Source organism: Pavona decussata, unplaced genomic scaffold, assembly GCF_977016875.1.
Source record: "Pavona decussata unplaced genomic scaffold, jaPavDecu1.1 SCAFFOLD_199, whole genome shotgun sequence".
NCBI lineage: Eukaryota > Metazoa > Cnidaria > Anthozoa > Scleractinia > Agariciidae > Pavona > Pavona decussata.
The window spans coordinates 366,708-384,954 of NW_028145607.1; the positions used below are offsets into that span (position 1 = coordinate 366,708).

General features: G+C 36.9%; 1 protein-coding gene across 4 annotated transcripts in view; it reads left to right on the forward strand.

The window, feature by feature from the left end:
• Positions 1 to 1,829: 1,829 nt before the first annotated feature.
• Positions 1,830 to 18,247, forward strand: part of LOC146461337 (ras-like protein 1) — a 193,430-nt gene continuing 177,012 nt past the window's right edge. Inside the window, exons 1-6 of one of the 4 annotated variants that reach the window (XM_085087006.1) lie at positions 1,834 to 1,985; positions 3,245 to 3,320; positions 6,425 to 6,574; positions 14,408 to 14,426; positions 16,058 to 16,077; positions 17,181 to 17,408. In XM_085087006.1, the coding sequence (XP_084943132.1) occupies positions 6,491 to 6,574; positions 14,408 to 14,426; positions 16,058 to 16,077; positions 17,181 to 17,408 (351 nt within the window). In that variant the 5' untranslated portion in view covers positions 1,834 to 1,985; positions 3,245 to 3,320; positions 6,425 to 6,490. Of the gene's footprint in view, positions 1,986 to 3,017; positions 3,321 to 6,424; positions 6,575 to 14,407; positions 14,427 to 16,057; positions 16,078 to 17,180; positions 17,409 to 18,247 lie in introns of those variants that run through there. The other 3 variants (XM_085087007.1, XM_085087005.1, XM_085087009.1) reach the window with 3 other exon arrangements.

Here is an 18,247-nt window from a genome sequence, read left to right on the forward strand (position 1 = left end):
ACTGGGCAATGCAAGAACTATACCCAGGTGTAACTTGATTGGTTTGAAATTTGAAAGTCGTATCTTATCTCGTACTCTTGCACCCAGGGCGGGGGAAACTCGGGATTTCAAGTGAAGGGGATGATCGAAGGATTTTTTTGGGTTTGAAATTTTTGATTCCAGGATTTTTTTGGGTAGGAGAATTTGGCAAGTATTTTTTGGGTGGCTTGATTTAAGTAGGGATTTTGGGGAGGTACTCCAAATAATCTGAAGATTCATGGTAGTGCCCGAGTATCCTGGCTGGTAGTTCTACGGATAAAGTACAACCAAACTTGTTTTGCGGTTTTTTTACTATTGGGTGTCTTGGGTGTCTCAAGTGTTGTAAGAATGACTACCAGATGCGAAAAAGATAACTTCAGATGGAATGATGAATAAACCGTAAACGCAAGCATTCGATTTCTAATGTTTTTATTTTTCGTCTTATATTAAGTAATGCTTTCGGAAATTTTCATTGGATTTTTTTGGGTTAATTTTTGGTCCAGGGATTTTTTTGGGTGTTGATTTCTTCCCCCATTCGATCATCCCCGTCACTTGAAACCTGGACTGTACGTAACGTGAATATGCAAGAGAAAATGGCAATTGTGATCAGCTCTATCAGTAAAATGCAATTGAGCATCCCTCCCCGCCCAAAACGATTTTTTTTTCTCTGCAAAAATTGGGTACTACACGGAATCGATGTCATCTCCATGGTCATTAATTTCGTGACCCATCTGATTTCCTACCCAAATAGGCCTTATCTACGGTTTTCGACGCCATTTTGACGAGTAGGCAAACAGGCTCGAAATAATAGTGTTTGTATGGACTGATCCGACGTCAAATCATTTTCATAAAAGATCGCTTCTGGAAAGTTCAAAACACGACTGAACGATTTCTGGCAATGCTACATCCCTCCAATTTTTTTTTGCAAAAATCCTTTTCCTAGTGCCAAAAGCTTCCAATTCATGAATTTTTTAGAAGCGATGTTTTATGAAAATTATTTGACATCGGATTTCCATACAAACACTGTTATTTCAAGCCTGTTTGCCTATTCGTCAAAATGGCGTCGAAAACCGTGATAAGGCCTATTTTGGACCGTGTTTGCGCAAATGGCGTCAAACACCGCAACGATTAATTTCACGACCTTCGAAGTTCACGATTCACGCTAATTTATTGACATTCACGTGCTTCGTCACCAGCCTCCCTCGGGTCACGTATTTCTCTCGGCTTCTTTGGCTAGGTGATTAAAATCCCTCAGTTACAATCGCACTGACCAGCTGAAAATAAATTTGGCCGATATATTTTTCTCACAAGTGGCTAAATATTCAAGTTAGGGCCAGATCATTCGAGAAATGTAGTAATCAGTCCCTCTGGTTATTTTGAGGTTGGTAATTATTCATGACCACATACAGCATGTTTTGGGTGAGAAATTTGAAATTAATAACTTTTTTTACCGACCGCAGTAAGGATAGAGTATTTACTTGTTTACGATATTGACATTGGGATTTGACTTTCTAGAAGCTCTGGTGAATGGAAGAACGTATTGACTTATTACCACAGTTGAATGAATACTTTTCAATAAACTCTTCTTGTTACACACTCATTGCAATGCACAATTAATCGAGCCACTATTAAAATTGGGGAAATGTAAAATAAATATAGTAGTATGCAGACTATAAATAGTCAGAATACTAAAATCAATTAACGGAAAAGCCATAATATTTACATATATACACATGCACTGTCTAGTTTGATTATTTTTAACTTGTTCTCGCGACGTGACCTGGACGCCTTTGTGCCACCCGCAACGCTTCCCAGTGGCCTTTTCACCGGCAGGCCAGAAAATTCTATGACACCCCACGTTCACGTTGGTGGAAAATGAGCAAACATAATATTAAACTCGCTAGATTCGCTTCAAGGCGGCCTGAAACCAGGGAAAACAGTAAAGAACATATTGGAGCATCGCCGGGGTAAGTTTTTAGAGAAAATATTCACAATTTACCACTCCAATGTACTGGGTCATGTCACGGTCACAAGACATGGCCGTTTTCACGGTTTCTGGTGCTATCTTGCAATTGCTGGGGGGATATGTATGGGATTTTACTCAAAGTTTTATTCATCTCTGTGGCTCCACTCAAAGTGAACAGACTGCCGAAATTTAAAGCTAATCAGTTATGTCATTTATCTGATCAAAAATATTGACAATAAGACCGTTATAGACATAATACAATGTCAGTGAACTGTACTGTCTTCAGCTGTCTCGATCTTGCCATCAGTAACCGAATAGCTTCAAGAGAATTTGCATATTGCGATTGGTTTCCATGGAGTTTTAAAAAATCGTTTATGGCTATTATAGCCCAATCAATTCTCTCTATTTCAAGAAAAATTTATTTTGGGGAAAAAATATTTTTTACAAAAAGAGGCATTTTGGCCTGTCAAAATTCGATAAAATTCGGGTGGAATTTACGCTGTGAGGTTTTAAGCAGCTAAAATTTCCATATATTTACATGCTTTTAGAGAAAAAAAATTGCCCCGATCAATTTGCCCTCAAAACCAATGTTTAATACGTGGTGCTGGGTCTGACTCGTGTGCTGGGCCAAGAGATGTGTGTCCCCTTTGATCATGAATTGGAGTCTCTTTTGTTTTAAAATGATTTTCATAACTTTGTGGAAAACCTACTTGTAAAACACTTGGCTAATTACACGTACAAGCACTAAATCTATTTCGTCTTTTTCGCGAGGTTTAATTGCTTATTTACGGACAGTTCGCACTGAAATGATGGTCCGATAAAAATTCCGCCCAAACAACAATTGCTTTATCAATGAAACACCTGGTCGAAAATAACAAGAAAAATAACAAACTCAATCTATTTTGAATCGAGGAGTACAACAACAGAAGTTGCTCATTAAAACCCAGGAACACTTGTGGATTGAAATAAGTATTTAAAGAATTTGAAAAGAAAATGAGAAGCGTACTCATTTACGAAATCTCTTTAATCCACTGAGCCTTTGACAACATGGACTCAAAGCGACGCAAAACTAAGCACGTGCACAGCTGCATTTTGATTGGTGATGACGTCAAGTGTTTTTCTACAACTGACTCGGTTGTTTTCAAGTATTTACCGACGACTGGTTGCGAGATGTGGAGAGGGCTCCAATGAATGGAATTTACAGTTAGTCAAGGCTCTAAATCCTGTTTCTTTGCATTTTATGTTGGCTTGGTCGATTAGCTTCATCGACGTTGTTTTAAAGTGTGAATTGGAGTGGAGCTTACTTGGCACGCCATCGAACACTGACTGGTACAATGTAAGTTGAACGACCCTACTTCCTCTGTAGATCTATCAAAGTTGTTTTTCAAACATGCTAATGAGAACAGCTTCTGTAAAGCTCTAAGTTCGCCGTGCACGCAAGATCGCAGTCAATTGAAGCTCGAATACCCCTGAAACAGTTGCGCTTCAAACTGTACATTCTTATCTTAAACGATCGATCGATCAGACTTAGCTTCTTATAATATGTCTTGCTCTGATGAATTCCTTGATAATAATATCGATCACATTATTTGTAAGTTTCCCTCTTAATATTTGTAAGGCTTACATCTTTTGTTCTGCTGTAGCGTCCTCTTTTTAGTGATATCTTACCTCAAAATTTCGAAGCAAAAATCGTTTTCCAGGACTCCGCTTATCGGAGCGCATACAACCGAGCACTCGACGAATATCAATCAAAATTAATAGTTCAATTCGTCGCTATTTTGAACAATTACTCTTACATCTTAATATAACACCTTGATCGAAGAAGCCGGCGGAACTAAACTGTTTGTTAACGTGCACAGTCCAGTGTCAGAAGCCAGTGGTTCTTCAATATTATTATTGCTATTTTATTTTTATTTTTATTTTTTTTTTATCCTGCCCGCTTTGGGTTCATCTGATAATCTTTATACAGAACTATTCCCAAATAAAAGAAAATTGAATATGAACCATATATACACTTTTATCCAGAAGCATGTTTTTGGTTGATCACATCGCTATCAAACCGCCATAATAGTTGTCAGGAAATTTAATATGACAACAACAACAACAATGATAATGATGATGGTAATAATAATAATAATAATATAATAATATTTTATAATAATAATAATAATAATAATGATGATAATAATTATAATAATAATAATAATAACTACTAATAAACAAAGATTAGGGAGTGTGTTGGATGATCTCAATCCCAGGCTCTCTCTCTGCCAAGTTGGTGATTACGTCACCCACCCCTGCAAAATCTGCAGGGGATGCCAGATACGCATCCCAAGATCCATTTGTTGATTGTCCCATACAATTTCGACTTCAAACGCAATTAAAAGTGCATGCTTTTTACATTGAACGCATTTAATGCTATATAATTATTATTAAATCCTGGGTGTGCTACAAGAAATTTTGTTCTTACAAATTTCTAACCACTTGAAATAGAAATATGATTGATCAATTGAAGGGCTGGGAGCATAACCGACCTAAGTCGAATTTCAGCCCGTTTTTTGATGTAGCTCAGATTTGTCCAAACTTTTGCATGTGAACTGCAATTCGATTGAAAACCATTGTCCAGTATTTGTTCACGCCGCTTTGTGTTTCGTATTAATGCCATTGAGAAATTTTACCATCTTGTAAAGATATATCGGTAACATTATAGACACTGGTTGACCAAAAGGACAATGCACTGAGGATTAAATACTTGTATTCAATATACACTCGTTGTCTTTGAAACACGGCACACGAAAGCGGTGTTTTTCGCGGGAGCGCTGTCACGCTTTTATTTGATTCTGTTACAAACTACTACGTACGTGACAGGAATGTCCGAAATGTAAACAGTTACATTCTCCAAGAGAAAATGTGTCCATTTCCTGGCGTAAAATCCAGCTTTGTCCTGTTTGTCGACATATCACTCTTGATAACGCAAAATACCAGCATTCTACACGATTAACAGGAAGACATGTAGCCATTTCAACGATTAACAATGATTAACGGCAGTTCTATTATAAGGTAAAGACTATCTATTCTTTTCACGAGCAGTCGGTGTTAACCGTTGAAAATCTATGTTAATCGTACTTTTATTGAATCATTGCCTTGAAATTGTAAAGTTAATCGTTACATACCGAATTTCAAGCCTGGCAAACCACAACTAAGGCTTGCAAAACACCTTGCACATGGCGGGATTTGTCTCTGATGCTCCCGCGGGATTTGATAATCGAATTGAAAAATTCGCCACGGCACAGTCATCACTACCAAGGAGGGATTCTTTGGACAACATTTCCACCAGTTCCTGTGAACTGCATTCGTCAATTTCATAACTTTTCAAAAGATCCATAGATGTCGTGCGTTTACAAACTTCACCAAACAAAAGCGAAACCAACTAGCCAGTACGATACGCAAGTTGTTTATCCCGACTGCCTTGATCTATTTTGGGCTTGTTACAACCCGCAAAAGCAAACCATGATATCATCTCAAACGTTACTTATAGCAACAACAACTGGTGCGACTAGACACGGCTCGTGGACAGTGAAAACTTTTAGCCTACCGATAATTTGGAAAACGAGTCTGACGTGGACAAAACCTATAAAAAAATTGGCCTTCCAAGCGCGTTCACTTCTGAACAAGCACACTACCAAATCCCCCTCCCCCTCCCCCTGACTCAATGTTGTCTTTTGGGTCACGAACAGTTTCCTGGCAAGCATCGCTTCCCACATCAACATTGCATAAGGAGGAGGGGGGGAGGGAGAAGTAACTGTGTTAGAATTGTGAAGGGAGAAACAGTAAGTGAGTGGTTTTTTGGCTGTCTGTGTTCGGTTGTCATTGCATAGGGGGAGGGGGTGGGAGGGAGAAGTAAGCAAGTGGTTTTTGTTCTGTTCGTGTTTGGTTTTGTTAAAGAGTTTTGTCCACGATTGTAAAACTGCGAAATGTTTTTCCAAACCAGGGAGAGCCAAAATTCAGACAAATCCATGCGAAATCGAAAGCCGAGCTAAAATTCGACATAGGTCGGTTATGCTCTCAGACCTTCAATTGTTACATGTAGGTCAGTTGTTCGATCAAAGTGATTTGTGCCTTACAAGCAATTTGTTACACACATGTCTCTCTTGATCCATGCAATAATTATTACAACTGTATTAATGGAGGAATACTGGTCCTGAGGGCAATTTGCTCACCAACTGAATAAGCTACATGTAATAATATTATTATTTCACGGCTTACAGGGTAGGTCCATTTCCATTAATTTCTCCAAGGACTTACTCCCTTCTGTCTAAAAGCATGCTGTGAAGACTCACATCACTTTTGTGCTGGAACAACTTAGACACAGATCAGTTGCAACATGTGGCTTCAAACCTTGACCTAACTGTAAATATGTATATATATTTTTACTTTCAGCACTGATTCTTCGTTGCTGTGGATGGAAAAGTGATTGAGACGTTCAACCATTAGCAAACCAGAGTCATGTTTCGCCTTTGTGTTGTAGGGAGTGGCGGAGTCGGTAAAAGCTCATTAACCATTCGGTACTTGAAGAATGAGTTTACAGAGGTAATGTGCTCTCAGATATTCTTTAAGTCGGTTGATCATTGTTTCGTACAGTATTTGCTTGAAAAGGGACACTGCCTACTTTTGTTACTGCTTAGGGTGCCTACTACAACAGGAATATTTTTGGGTTTTAAAACTATGTGGAGGAAGCAGAACTTGGCAAGTGCCCTTGGTATGCAAAAGAAAATTTAGGGTAACCATGCATCTTTTAGAGATAATAAAGCTTCAATTTGAAAAAAAATATATATATATATATATATTAATAAATAAATAAAGTAAAAAAAAAAAATGCCATACATTGCTTTGTATTTTTATTTCTTTTAGAATAATTATTGCTTAATTAGCTCTTAAGAAAATGCATGGTTACCCCCAATTTTGTTTTTGCGGATTTCAAATTAGCCCTTGCTAAGATCTGCTCTCCCCACATAATCATGAACCACACAAAAATACTTCAGTAGTAAGCACCGTCCTTAAAAAGGCATTTCATCACCCAAAATAGTAATTATTCATCAGGCAGAAAAACCAGAGATGCAGAGCTCAACACAAATTACTTGCAACTGCTGCTTTATGTTGAAGTGTATACTGTACATGTATTAAATGTGGAGAACTTCCAGAACAAAAATCCATACCTACCTCATGGAAGGTCATCGGAAATTCCTAAGGGGGCAGGGGGGGGGGGGGGGAGCTGCGCAATAACAAAATTCTCCACAAACATGCATTGGATATGCATTTGATAAAAATAATTATCTAGTACAAGTATGCTACATGTGGTGTTGCAGGTAAGTTTCAAAGCCAAGGAGTCAATTGGGCCTCAAGTTCTCTCCAAATCTTCTTAAGTTTACCATCCCTATTTCCAGGTCAGGAAGCCAGCTTTCTTGGGGTTTTGACCAGAGACCTCTCTCTTATCTGGAACACTGTTACAGCTGTACATGTACATGTGCATTGAATAATTATGTTATGTCCAATAAGTATGAGTGGAACAATTGTTTAATTATAAACACTCCAGAAACCTAGTAACTAGATCGTGATGGTTTTTATTTTCAATCGCAAGAACGACCAGAAGGCAATCATGACAACTTCACGTCGATTTAAGTGTGTACCCACGTTTTGTGGGTCGTTAAGTATTCATATATTCATGCTATTGTTTAGACTCATTGCCGATTCATCGGTGTTCACGTCGGATGTCACTCGGGAATGTAAGACAACTATAGAAATCGGAAGGCCCTTTGAGGAAATGTGTGACAATTTCCTTTTGTTTATCATCTGAGAACGAACAATAGCTCAGTTCGATTCACAAAAAAAAACTTTTTAAAGCTGTCGGACTGCAACTTTTCTTTGATAATCTCTAAACTTTTAAAGTTTATTTTAAGCTTATGATCAAGCACGCGCTTATCGGAACGATCTCGAATATCAAACGTAAACACGGCTGTTAATATCAAGAACTCAGGATGCTCATCGTTTGCAGTAATATAAAAAATCCAGGCCTCATTTATTTAAAGAAGAGAGTGAAATTCACCAAACAACTTTTTTACTTTGTAGGGAATAACTTCAATAATGTGTGGTTCCAGAAAATATCCATACCCCCCCCACGGAGGATCACAGAAATTCCGAGGGGGAGGGGGGTCTGAAAGCGCTAAATTTCCGAGGGGTTAGGGGGTTACACGAACATTTTACTTTCCAGGGGGTTCGAAATCGTTTTGAAAATGTGCAAATCGAAAAATACTTACGTGCTTATTCGATTGCCAAAACAGTTGAAACTTTGACAAGCAGAAATAATGAATGATTCCTTTTCATATTTTTCCATTATTGTTTCGACTTCGGATATGGAAGACAGCGCTTCTGAGCAGCATGTTGCAGATATTGGTTCGATATGGATTACAAACAAACAAAATGGCCGACCACAAAGTTGTCCCCAGTCCCCTCGCATTAGATGTGAAGCGAGGTAAAGTGCACTTTCGTTCACTGTTCATTCCCGCAAAATTCAATAAAAGTAATTATACCTTTTTCCTAGCGTTATTCAAATGACGTGCCTGCAAACAGGCTCCCTAGTGAAAGTGTGTGAAAAAAATAGAGCGACTGTTACTTGTATCAAAGCGGAAATACATGTACGCGAAGAAAAAACATGTTCTAATTCAGTAATTGGCTTATCATCAAACGTTGCATGTTTGCGTGTCAAATTCCAAAGTTTGAATCAGCTTTTCACACGAACGATAGCGGAAGATTACTATCGATAAACAAAGTTTTTTATTCTGCGACAGTAAAAAGGCGCGACATTTCCGTATTTAACGGGCCAAACGTGGCGCTAATTAGGGTAGCTGTCTAGGCCTTCTGTAGAATTATTTATTTCCAATAAATCATTCCGCTTAAAAAAAAAAATCGCAAAACCTTTGCGGGTGTACGCGTAAAAAGCCTTTGCTCTATGAAATCTCAAAATACTTTGTGATCACTCGTGCGACACATGGTTTGAATTTGACAGACCGCGTGAGGTGAGTTAGCGCGCGGGTAGAGTAATTTGATATGTTGTGTTGACAATGCATAAATTGAAAAGTCAACCGTGTAAAACATCTGGAAATTGTTTAAACGCCTTACCTTCAGTCTTTTTTTTATTTGTGAGTGAAAGTCTCCTTTAATGATTGAATCTAGTGATGAGCTTTTATGAGATACATTTTAGGCTTCGTTTGCTTGTTAATTAACACTTCAATATTAACAGGTCCTATTTGCATATTGTCTAGACTTTTCCGTGTTCATTTAAGGGAAAATTCTGAAAGTTTATCACACAGCTCTGACGCCTCATAGCCCAACAAGTTTATTCTGAATCTAACAAATATGTTTTTTTCCATATAATTATTTTCAATGCACGATAAAAATTACTTTCGAATGTGATGAGGGCAAGTTAAATGTTCATATTTAAAAGTTTACCGTGATAAAATATTTATTCTGTGATTAATACGTTTTTTAAAATCTACGTGAACACTTAACGGCTGGAGATTTATAAAAGGAGCAAGGTGATAGAATAAAAAGAAATAACTTAATTTTTGCATTTATTCGTTTATGGAAATTTCCAGGGGGTATGGGGACCATGTGGCAAAATCGAGGAATTTCCGAGGGGGTGGGGGGTGTCCGGCAAGACCCTCTGGAACGGAAATTCATGGGGGGTGGGGGGTCAAATTGAAAAAATCCTCCGTGGGGGGGGTATGGATATTTTCTGGAACCACACAATTCAAAATCTAAACGAGAAGGAGCAGTCGGCTGCGGAACTGTCAGACGGCGCGTCGTTGAGATATCTCGACCACAGAAACTCATTCAGACCACACTTTACAGCCGTCAAATCGACCTTCTCGTTAAAAAAAATAGAAATAAAAAAGAAACGTTTTCAAGATGAAATTTCGTTCAGGACTCTCTGCAATAATACATGTACCTTCAGGAATTCACACACGCTTCGGACGAAGACGGCTTCGCATAAATTAACTTTGCAGTTCGAACTGCCGATCAACAAACAAACATCGAACTTCGGCCTACATTGACCAAAAAGCCTTGTTCAAGATCTCTTTTTGAAGCTCTCAAAATGCTCTATTTTCATAAATACATATCGAACTTGGAAATGTTTTGTGAAAAAAACTAAATGCATGTAAAGTCCCAAGTCATTCTATCAGAGTTTATTCACACATCAAGAACAAAAGGATACGATAATAAACTCTGCCGCTCGTGGTCGCATAATTGCGCTATTGTTCCATTCCTTTGAAGTCGCTTTAGGTCCTCATCCAAAAGATCTCACCTTTTTCCAAACGAATGAAACCGAACTTATTCAACACGTTTTCGGTGGCTCTGAAGTGAATGCCCAAAGGACTAAAAACGAGCCTTCAAGCTACAAAATCCAGCGGTTTTTTACATTTCTGAATGACACACTTAAATCGGTGTGAAGTTGTAATGATTAATTAATTAATTTTATTTTATTTTTCATTACAACTTCACGCCGATTTAAGTGTGTCATTGAGAAATGGGTGACTCCGCTGGATTTTGTTGCCTGAAGGCTCTATTTATTCCTTTGGGCATTCACTTCGGCAGCCGCGAAGAATTATGCAAGTTAGCTCGTTTTTACTCGGTTGAGAAAAGGTGAGAACTTTGCAGGAAGACCCTGAAGCGAATTCAAAAGACAGGAACAATAGCCTAATTAAGCAGCCTTGAGCCGCGAAGTTGCGAGAATATTCCTTTGTTCTTGATTTTTTTAGGAACTCTGTGGAATCACTGCAGACATTTGATGGTTTTGAGTTCTTCACAAAATATTTCAAGCTGTTATTTATATCAATGAACGAACAGTCTTTTGAGAGCTTTAAAAAGAGATCTCAAACGTGGTGTTTTGGTCACTGTAAGCCGAGTTTCGATATTTTTCGTCAAGCAGTGCGTAGAACAACGAAGTTATTATGCTTAATTAAATTTGTGCATGGCATGATCATCTTCCCGACGCGTGTTCTGTGTGGAAATCAAAAACCATCTGTTCAATGAAACTTTATTTCACGAAAAAGCTAAAACATTGATTTGTATTCCCTAAAGAAAGCGTGAAAAGGAGGAGCTGTGAAAAGAGTTGTAACTGTAATTCACTGTAAGCAAACCGGCATTTGATGTTGGGCGCTTTGTTTATTACGAGTGAAGATGCGGTCGATAATAATTAAGTTTGTGTTTCTAAAATACTTGCTCCTAGCAAAGAGATTCCAAAATATCAAACCACAACAGGAATAAAAAAAAGAAAACAGGGAAACTCAGCGTGGAGGTCGCATTCTGATCATACTTAATGACGCATTGACAAACAATAACATTAGCTCTTTGGCCGATGTACCACGCGCTCTTTTTGACCTTATTTACATTTTATATACAGTGATATCTCTACGTGATTTTTTTTGCTGAAAAGCGAGAATCTTTTATAGGACGCTGTAAACAAATCGGCAAATCCATGTATCCGTTTAGCAAACGGAATTTGTTTATTGATTGTTCGTTAGTTTGCAGGACGGGAAGTTGTTTTTGAAAATCTTGATCCTGAAGCGGCACGTTGAGACTAGATGTGATCCTCTAGCTTCCCCAGGGAAAGATAAAATATCTCACCTACTTCAAAGAGTTTGCGATCTTCGGAAACAAGCCTTATTGTCGGAAATTGTTCGACAAAAGAGAGAACAATAGCTTGAATATATGAATACTTAACGACCCCAAATTTTGGGGTACACACTTAAATCGGCGTGAAGTTGTAATGATTTTTTTCATAAATACAGTTTATTTCAAGAACAGGGATGCTACAAAATAACATTATTTACAATACTAATGATTGGCATAACTTACCTACCTAGTACCACAGGTAGTCATTAAAATGCATTACACAGCCTATTAATCTTCTAACAGAATCAATACAATTCTAGGTGCCCTACGCTATTAATCAATATTAAAATAAAAATTTACGCTTACATGGACGCTTTAATAACTAAATAACATTGTTTGATACAATACTAACGGTTTACATAACTTATCTATCTAATACTAAATAAAGGCAATTTATTTAATTAGGGCTGCTTTATCTTGGGTATGGTATAATGGCTATCATTACTAAACCCAACAATTAATTTTTGCATCCTCTTATTACATGAAACACTTCATGTACTGTAGAACATTATTGGATGACGGTTATCAGACGATAACACATGTTTGTGCAATTAAATAAATAAATAAACTTTATTGGCTTGCACAATACTGTGATAAGGTTACTGGTAGACCCAATACTGTACATTGTACAGTGTAGTTTATATTGTGGGCCTGAAAAAAAGAATAAAGTAACAATAATTATAAAGGAATGGTAAAGAGGCTAATTTATAACTGATACAATATAAAAATATCATTGTGAGAAGTTAAGAAGGTATAAAGTTGAAAATTGCTATGCAGTACATTTACAATCGATAAATCACGCTAAAAAAAAGGTATTTTGAAACGTCGTTGTAATACTAAAATGTTTGTGATTTGAATTGATGTTTAAGAATTTCTTGAATAAATGTTTCTTAAAGTTGCTTTCATTTATCATGTTCTTAAGATTGTTGTCTTGACAGTAATACAGGTGAGTCACACTCACATGAAATGTTCGTAGACCCGCGTTTGAGTAGCATTTCGGCACAGCCAAATTTGAATCTGTTGCCTGATTTTTTCGGCAAGAAAAAACTTCAGATGATAGTTTAAAGGTCTTAACTGTGGTAATCTAGTCACAGTATCATACAATTGAGTAAACTACTCAGCTTGTTTTTGTTGTTGATGTTGTTGTTGTTGTTGTTTTTGCCGGCAATCATGCTTTGACCATCACTGGTTGTTCTGTATTTTTAAAAGTTAAGCGTTTTCCTTTCAGAAATTAATCGTAGGGTTATACATTGTAAGTAAATAAACCCCTTTCCAGCTTGCTTATAATCAAATCAGATGTTAATGCCCTCAGTTGTAAGATTGTCCTCAAAACTTCACAGTTGCCCTTGAAGTTCGCTTCTCAGCCAACTGGTCATTTTTTCAGACAATGATTTATTCAACCTTGGGCATTGTACTTCAGTGTACTGTACCAGTCGCTTGAAGAGGTCCTTTTACTAAATATCCCATTGCTGTGTAAGGCAATCAAAACTTTGAAGTTACATTTTCCAATGACCCAGTTTTTTTTTAACTATGACCTAATATGTACATTATAGATATAATATTATTGACTTGTCAAACATTCAACTTACATGTACTGACTGAAATTCAACAGTCAACATCTTTCCCTGTTAAACACCCTGTTTAAATTCCAATCCCCCCTCCCCCTAGGAATTTCCGATGACCTTCCATGGGGTGGGTATAAATTTTTGTCTGGATCTGCACATTTTATCATTGAGGTTCAGTAGTGATTATTGTTAAATGAGAAATTGGATGCTGGCCACTAATGCCGTTGGTTGTATGTCACTGGACAACCTGAGTTGATCAATTGAAATTATCAGTTGATTGAAATTGGTTAAGGGATATTGATTGCTACAGTGTATTGGCTGATTTGAGATGATCAAGTTAATAGTGATGTCATAATTTGTACTATGTGCATCATACATGTATCGCAAATAATTTTTTACATTGATTGTTACAAGTATAAATGCTACATGGGTGATTGTTATTAATATCCAGTTAGTGTAAGACTGACAGTGTACAATGCAGTGACCATTCTACAGTACAGGTGTACAGTGTATCTTGGCAATGATTGCCAAGTTGCATCATATCACATCATGTTGCACTGTCTTGGCTGCATAATGTTCCAAATCCTTTAAGTTACATGTACACATGTATGTATGTTGCTGCTACACGAGTTACATCTACCCCAGAAATACAAGCTTACAGCTGTAGTTCACTTTTGTTGTACAACTAGTAACGCAATTTTTCATTTAATATTGCAGAATTTGTTTAATAACAGTGTTACATGCATGTGCAATTCATTTAAAGGCAAAAGTTTACAGATGCAAACTCTAAAAACCAATCCCAGAAATGTTCAACTGAAAAAGAAATTCATCTCAATATTCTTATTTGTCTCAATAGTGGATAGCATACAGTGTGTACACTGTATAAAATGGCATTTGGAGCACAGAACTGGCATTTGAAGAGGGGGTCGGGGGGGGGGGGGGGAGTCTTAGCAAAGGCCAATGGAACCAGCATTTTGTAAATCTTCCTTCATAATGCGAACATGAACATGTAGTTATTCACTTTTACATGTACTTCTTGTTCAGTGGAAATACACTTTATTACATTAGGACAGTGAGATTGAATAGGGAATCCAGATGCTAATTTTTATTTTTTGTCTCCTCTCAGTATTATGACCCCACATTAGGTAAGTTGGATTACATGAATTATTATTATTATTATTATTATAATTATAATTATTATTATTATTATTATTATTATTATTATTGGTTAATTGACTAATTGAAACAATAATTTTAATAATTATTATTGTGCTGCATGTAGTGCAGCACTTATTAATTTCTCAAGGGCTAGCTAGGGCATTGCATAAATTGAAGGGCTTTCTTTGACTGATGTCCACCAAAAGAAGTGTGATTCGAATATTAAGTCTGAACGAGTGTACAGTTTGCGAGGGATAACCAAGACTGTAACTTCAATACATATACATTTTGTGCAGTTATATAATTTCAAAAAAATGTAAACACGGCTTGTGATAGTCATGTATTATTATTAATGTTGTGATGAGCTTGTGGCCTGAAAATTAATGCATTTTATTGCACAGTTTGTTATTATAATAGAACAGTGTACATGCATGTTTAATTTCCCCAACAACCACCCCTTTCCCTCCAAAGTAGTGAAAAAAAATTTAATTAGTGTCTGTTAATAAAAGTACATGTAGATATTCCAAAAGTACATGGAATGACATTTTTTAAAGTATTTGTCAGTAGCAACCTCTAACTGAAAGTAATCAGATTGTCTTCAAAGAGTTTATGAAAAGAATTTAACCCTTGTAGGATGCACTAAAATCATGTGGCAGTGGGCAACAAAATAATAATAATTGTAAAAGTCAAGCAGACTAGCAACAATTGAAGGGGTGCCTGGAAAAAAGCCCTTAGTGACTTTTGATAAACTGCTAGAATCTCCTTCCAAATTTTCTTGTTTTCTTTGTTCATCATTACATTATAAATTCAAATGTAACTTCATATCAATTCTACTTTCAACTGAAGGTCATTGCACGACCGAAACATGTCTTGTAAACTCAAATGTGTCGTTATTTTTATAAAACTATATTTTTCTAATTTTCAAAGATGTTAGATTTGTTATCAAAAAGTTTAGAACTATACAGTGTAAAGTTTGTAATTATTAATTTCAGTTTAATGAACATAAGTGAAGTTACAGTGTAGCCAGAATTACACCAGTTGAGCATACAGTGACCACTCATAACAATTTCTTACAGTACATGCACATGCAATTAACAATAGTGCATCTTCATTTGAAAATACAAATGGTTGCTACTGTACATGGTATGCATGCTCCCCGAACTTTTCAGTTTCAGCTACAGTGGAACCCCGCCTTATGACTACCTTGTCATTACGACCACAATTTTTGTGCCCCAAACAAATGGAACATCCAGTCCTTTTCTTTCTTTTACAACGTCAGTAATCGAACCACCCTATTGTCATAACTACATTTTTACTGTCTGAAGGTGGTTGTATTAACAGGGGTTCTGCTGTACGTGTACATGTACTTTAAAAATTCAACCTCATTTTCAACATCAGCTTATAATTCTCTAGTTTTCACTAACAGTAACTAACCACAAAAATAATAATAATAATAATAATAATAATAATAATAATAATAAAACTTTGTATGTGCTCCTTTTCAGTTTCTTCTTTTCTTGATGGGATCGTATTTTAATCTGGTGGTACATGTACAATGTATAACCATATTGTGAACTAAACCATGTCTTGTTACTCTTTCTACATGTTCGGTGATAAGAGGAAACATATAGAAAGGAGGTATGCATCTGAGTTGTGGAGAGTGATCTGTAGTGAGAGACAAACAAAATTCTTAATTTTGTGTTTTGTATTAAGTCTTATCCATGCCTGTTGCTAATGTGCACTGTAATTAACCAGCTTATTTTAGAAATTGGTTTCTGTGGACCCACCAGGCCCCCCTTGGAGACCTTACAGGGCCGAGTGCCCCACAGGGCACAGAGGAGTCAAATTTGATATAAATTCTGGCTAAATTCACTGCAAAATTGCGCAGCAAATTGAGTTTTTGGATACAAGCATGTGATTGAACAAAGCATCATGAGATCTTATTACGCATCTGTTGAAAGATTATCCCCAAGACACAAGCCGCATGCATCAATGACTGTGGGAGTATCATCATAGCTTACACCCAGGTGACCATTGCCGGCTATGTAATCTTTCAACAGACGCGTAATAAGATCTCATGACACTTTGTTCGATCACGTTTTTGTATCAACAAACTCAATTTGTCACGCAATTTCGCAGTGAATTTAGCCGGAATTTACATCAAATTTGACTCCTCTGCACCCTCTTGGTACCCAGGATATTTCTGCTTGAACTACAGAATATACTTGATTTTATGTACACTGCACACAGATTGGATGGGTAAAAAAAATAATTACATTTTTGATATTTTTTTTACCGTTTGATCAACAGTCATGTGCATCTGTACATGAAAGTTGCTCTGTCATAGTACATGTAGGTTAAATTTCCAGCATACCGTAGCATTTTCAGGTGTGTGGTGTGCAACAAATTCCAAAGTTAACCATGTTTGCAGAGGGCATTAATTTTAATTGTCAAATCTCTGATTTATAATAGGAATACATACTGTACAATGCAGCTTTAGCACAGATATGCACTGCAGCAAATTTATGTGCTTATGGACTACTAATTGATTATTTTGTCTTTTCCAATGATGTTGGGTTACATTGCCTCCATACATGTGATTGTAGGTTTCAGACACCTCTTGCAGAATTTGACCCAAAATTTGTAAAATAAATGACAGTGATGTTACTTCTGTAAATGGGCAAAGGTGATGGCATCACCAGTTTTATAAAATTAGTAAATTCTACAATCTTTTGATGCAGATTGAATATAATGGCAAATTATATGATGTGGAGATAGTTGATACAGCAGGGCAGGAAGAATACAGCTCATTCCGTGATTCATCAGTAGCGACAGGTGATGCATTCTTAGTGTTGTTTGCCATCAATTCTGTATCCAGTTGGCACGAACTCCAGGATCTCAGAAGCAAGATCATCCAAGATCATCAACTCACTTCAGCTATCCCGATGGTCATTGTTGGAAATAAGTTGGTAAGTTCTTTTATACATTGATATGTGAGTTCCATGCACAGTGTACATGTAGTTTCTTAAGAAACAATGGTGCTGTACAGTAAGGATTGGAAACAAATGTTTGTTTTTATCAACAGAGTTAATCAGGTGATTCAGACACCATTCATATGTAAAGAGATTCAAGTGCTGATATTTCCAGTGTTAGTCCTTTGTACATGTACATGTAAGAGGGAATCACAAAGGGTTTACACTCAAAACGTCAACTGTTACTCGAATCTCTTTACAGTGGCCAAATTGCATGTACCTTATATCACGTGTGTTGGTAAAATCTTACATTTGTTTCTGCCATACATGTACATATACAGTTCCTGGAGAGCAGGGATGATGCAGTGCTGAGAGCACTGATGCCTCCCACCAGTGTGGCCTGGGTTTGATTCCCAGACTCGGTGTCATTTGTGGGTTGAGTTTGTTGTTGGTTCTCGTCTTTGCTCCAAGAGGTTTTTCCCTGGGTACTCCGGTTTTCCCTTCTCCTCAAAAACCAACGCTTCTAAATTCTAATTCGATCTGGAAAGTGTCCCCAATTAGTGCTCTGCACCAAATACATTGACACTTAAATGAAGTGATTTGTTTATTTATTTATTTTATTGTATTTTTATGACTGAGTTGCTGGCCTACCGTAAATTATCTGATATTACAATGAAAAAAAATAAAAATAACCAAGCGTAAACAGATAGGATGCAAATAAATAATATGATAAATGTGCAGCGCTGTACACTTGATTAACATGCTACATGCTAGACGTGCTGGAAACGACACCATGAAACTCAAGACAGATCCAACATACATGTATGTGGGAACCC